General features: G+C 44.9%; 1 protein-coding gene across 1 annotated transcript in view; it reads right to left on the bottom strand.

Annotated features, from left to right (window-relative positions):
• The window catches only part of LOC111399181, a 5,036-nt gene that overhangs the window by 551 nt on the left and 3,239 nt on the right, over positions 1 to 1,246 (bottom strand). The window contains exon 2 of the mRNA XM_023026452.1: positions 7 to 110. Within this exon, the coding sequence (XP_022882220.1) occupies positions 7 to 110 (104 nt within the window). The remainder of the gene's footprint in view (positions 1 to 6; positions 111 to 1,246) is intronic.

Here is a 1,246-nt window from a genome sequence, read left to right as displayed (position 1 = left end):
TGTGGCCCCTTGCACACGAAGCATCCACTTTGAGAACCCGTCGAGGCCTTCTTCTTTTCCTCATAATTTTTTCGCGAGGGGGAAGGTTTGTAAGTGTTACCACCTTTGAATGATGACTTGTGGTAATCTTTCTTCTCTCCCCCGCCTTTAGCCGAGTTACTCTTAAAGCTTTTAGAAGATTTCGATGAATCCGTGCTCCTTTGGAACTCGGTTAAAGATTCGGCCACCACAATAGCCTCGTCTACTGTCTTCACTCCCCGACGTTGAAGTTCTTACTTCGCCCAATTTTGTAATCCGTCGGTAAAGTGAAACAATAGATCTTTATCCGACATGCTCGGGATTTGAAGCACAAGGGTAGTAAACTCTTTGACATAATCGCGAATAGTGCCCTTATGTTTCAACTCCCTAAGCTTTTTACGGGCCTCATATACTACATTTTCAGGATAAAATTGGCGTTTCAATTCTTTCTTGAAATCGTACCTCATCCATCTTCAAGCGCCCGTGGCCAATGACATGTCCAAGGAAGTGTACCTCCTCCTTGGCAAAGGAACATTTTTCCTTTTTGATGTATAGCTCATTCTCCCGCAATGCTTGGAACACCGTTCGGAGATGTTTTGCATGATCCTCCAAGTTGTCGCTATAGATGACAATGTCATCCAAGTATACCACCACGAACTTGTCCAAGTAAGGTTGGAAAATCCTATTCATCAATGTGCAAAATGTGGCCAGGGCGTTGGTTAAGCCAAAAGGCATTACCAACCATTCGAATGAGCCATATCGAGTGATGCATGCTGTCTTAGGCTCATTCCCTTCTGCAATCCGTACTTGGTAATATCCCTTTTGTAGATCCACCTTTGTGTAATATTTTGCACTACCAAGTCTATCAAATAAATCAGCAATCAAAGGAATAGGATACTTGTTTTTAATTGTTACCTTGTTGAGCGCCCGGTAATCTACACACATGCATAACGATCCATCATGCTTCTTTTGGAACAAGACCGGAGCGCCATAAGGTGCCTTCGAAGGTCGTATCCTCCCCGTGTCAAGCAACTCCGTCAATTGCCTTCGAAGTTCTTCAAGCTCCGGCGGTGCCATCCGATAGGGTGCCATGGATGGTGGTTTGGCACCCGGTTCCAACTCAATCTTATGATCCACCTCCCTCCTAGGTGGTAATTTCTTGGGTAACTCCGGCGGCATCACGTCCTTATTTTCTTCAAGGACATTCTTGATGACTTCGGGCACATTA

Source organism: Olea europaea, chromosome 8 (genome assembly GCF_002742605.1).
Source record: "Olea europaea var. sylvestris chromosome 8, O_europaea_v1, whole genome shotgun sequence".
NCBI classification, from domain to species: Eukaryota; Viridiplantae; Streptophyta; class Magnoliopsida; order Lamiales; family Oleaceae; genus Olea; species Olea europaea.
This window is presented reverse-complemented; position numbering and strand designations above follow the sequence as displayed.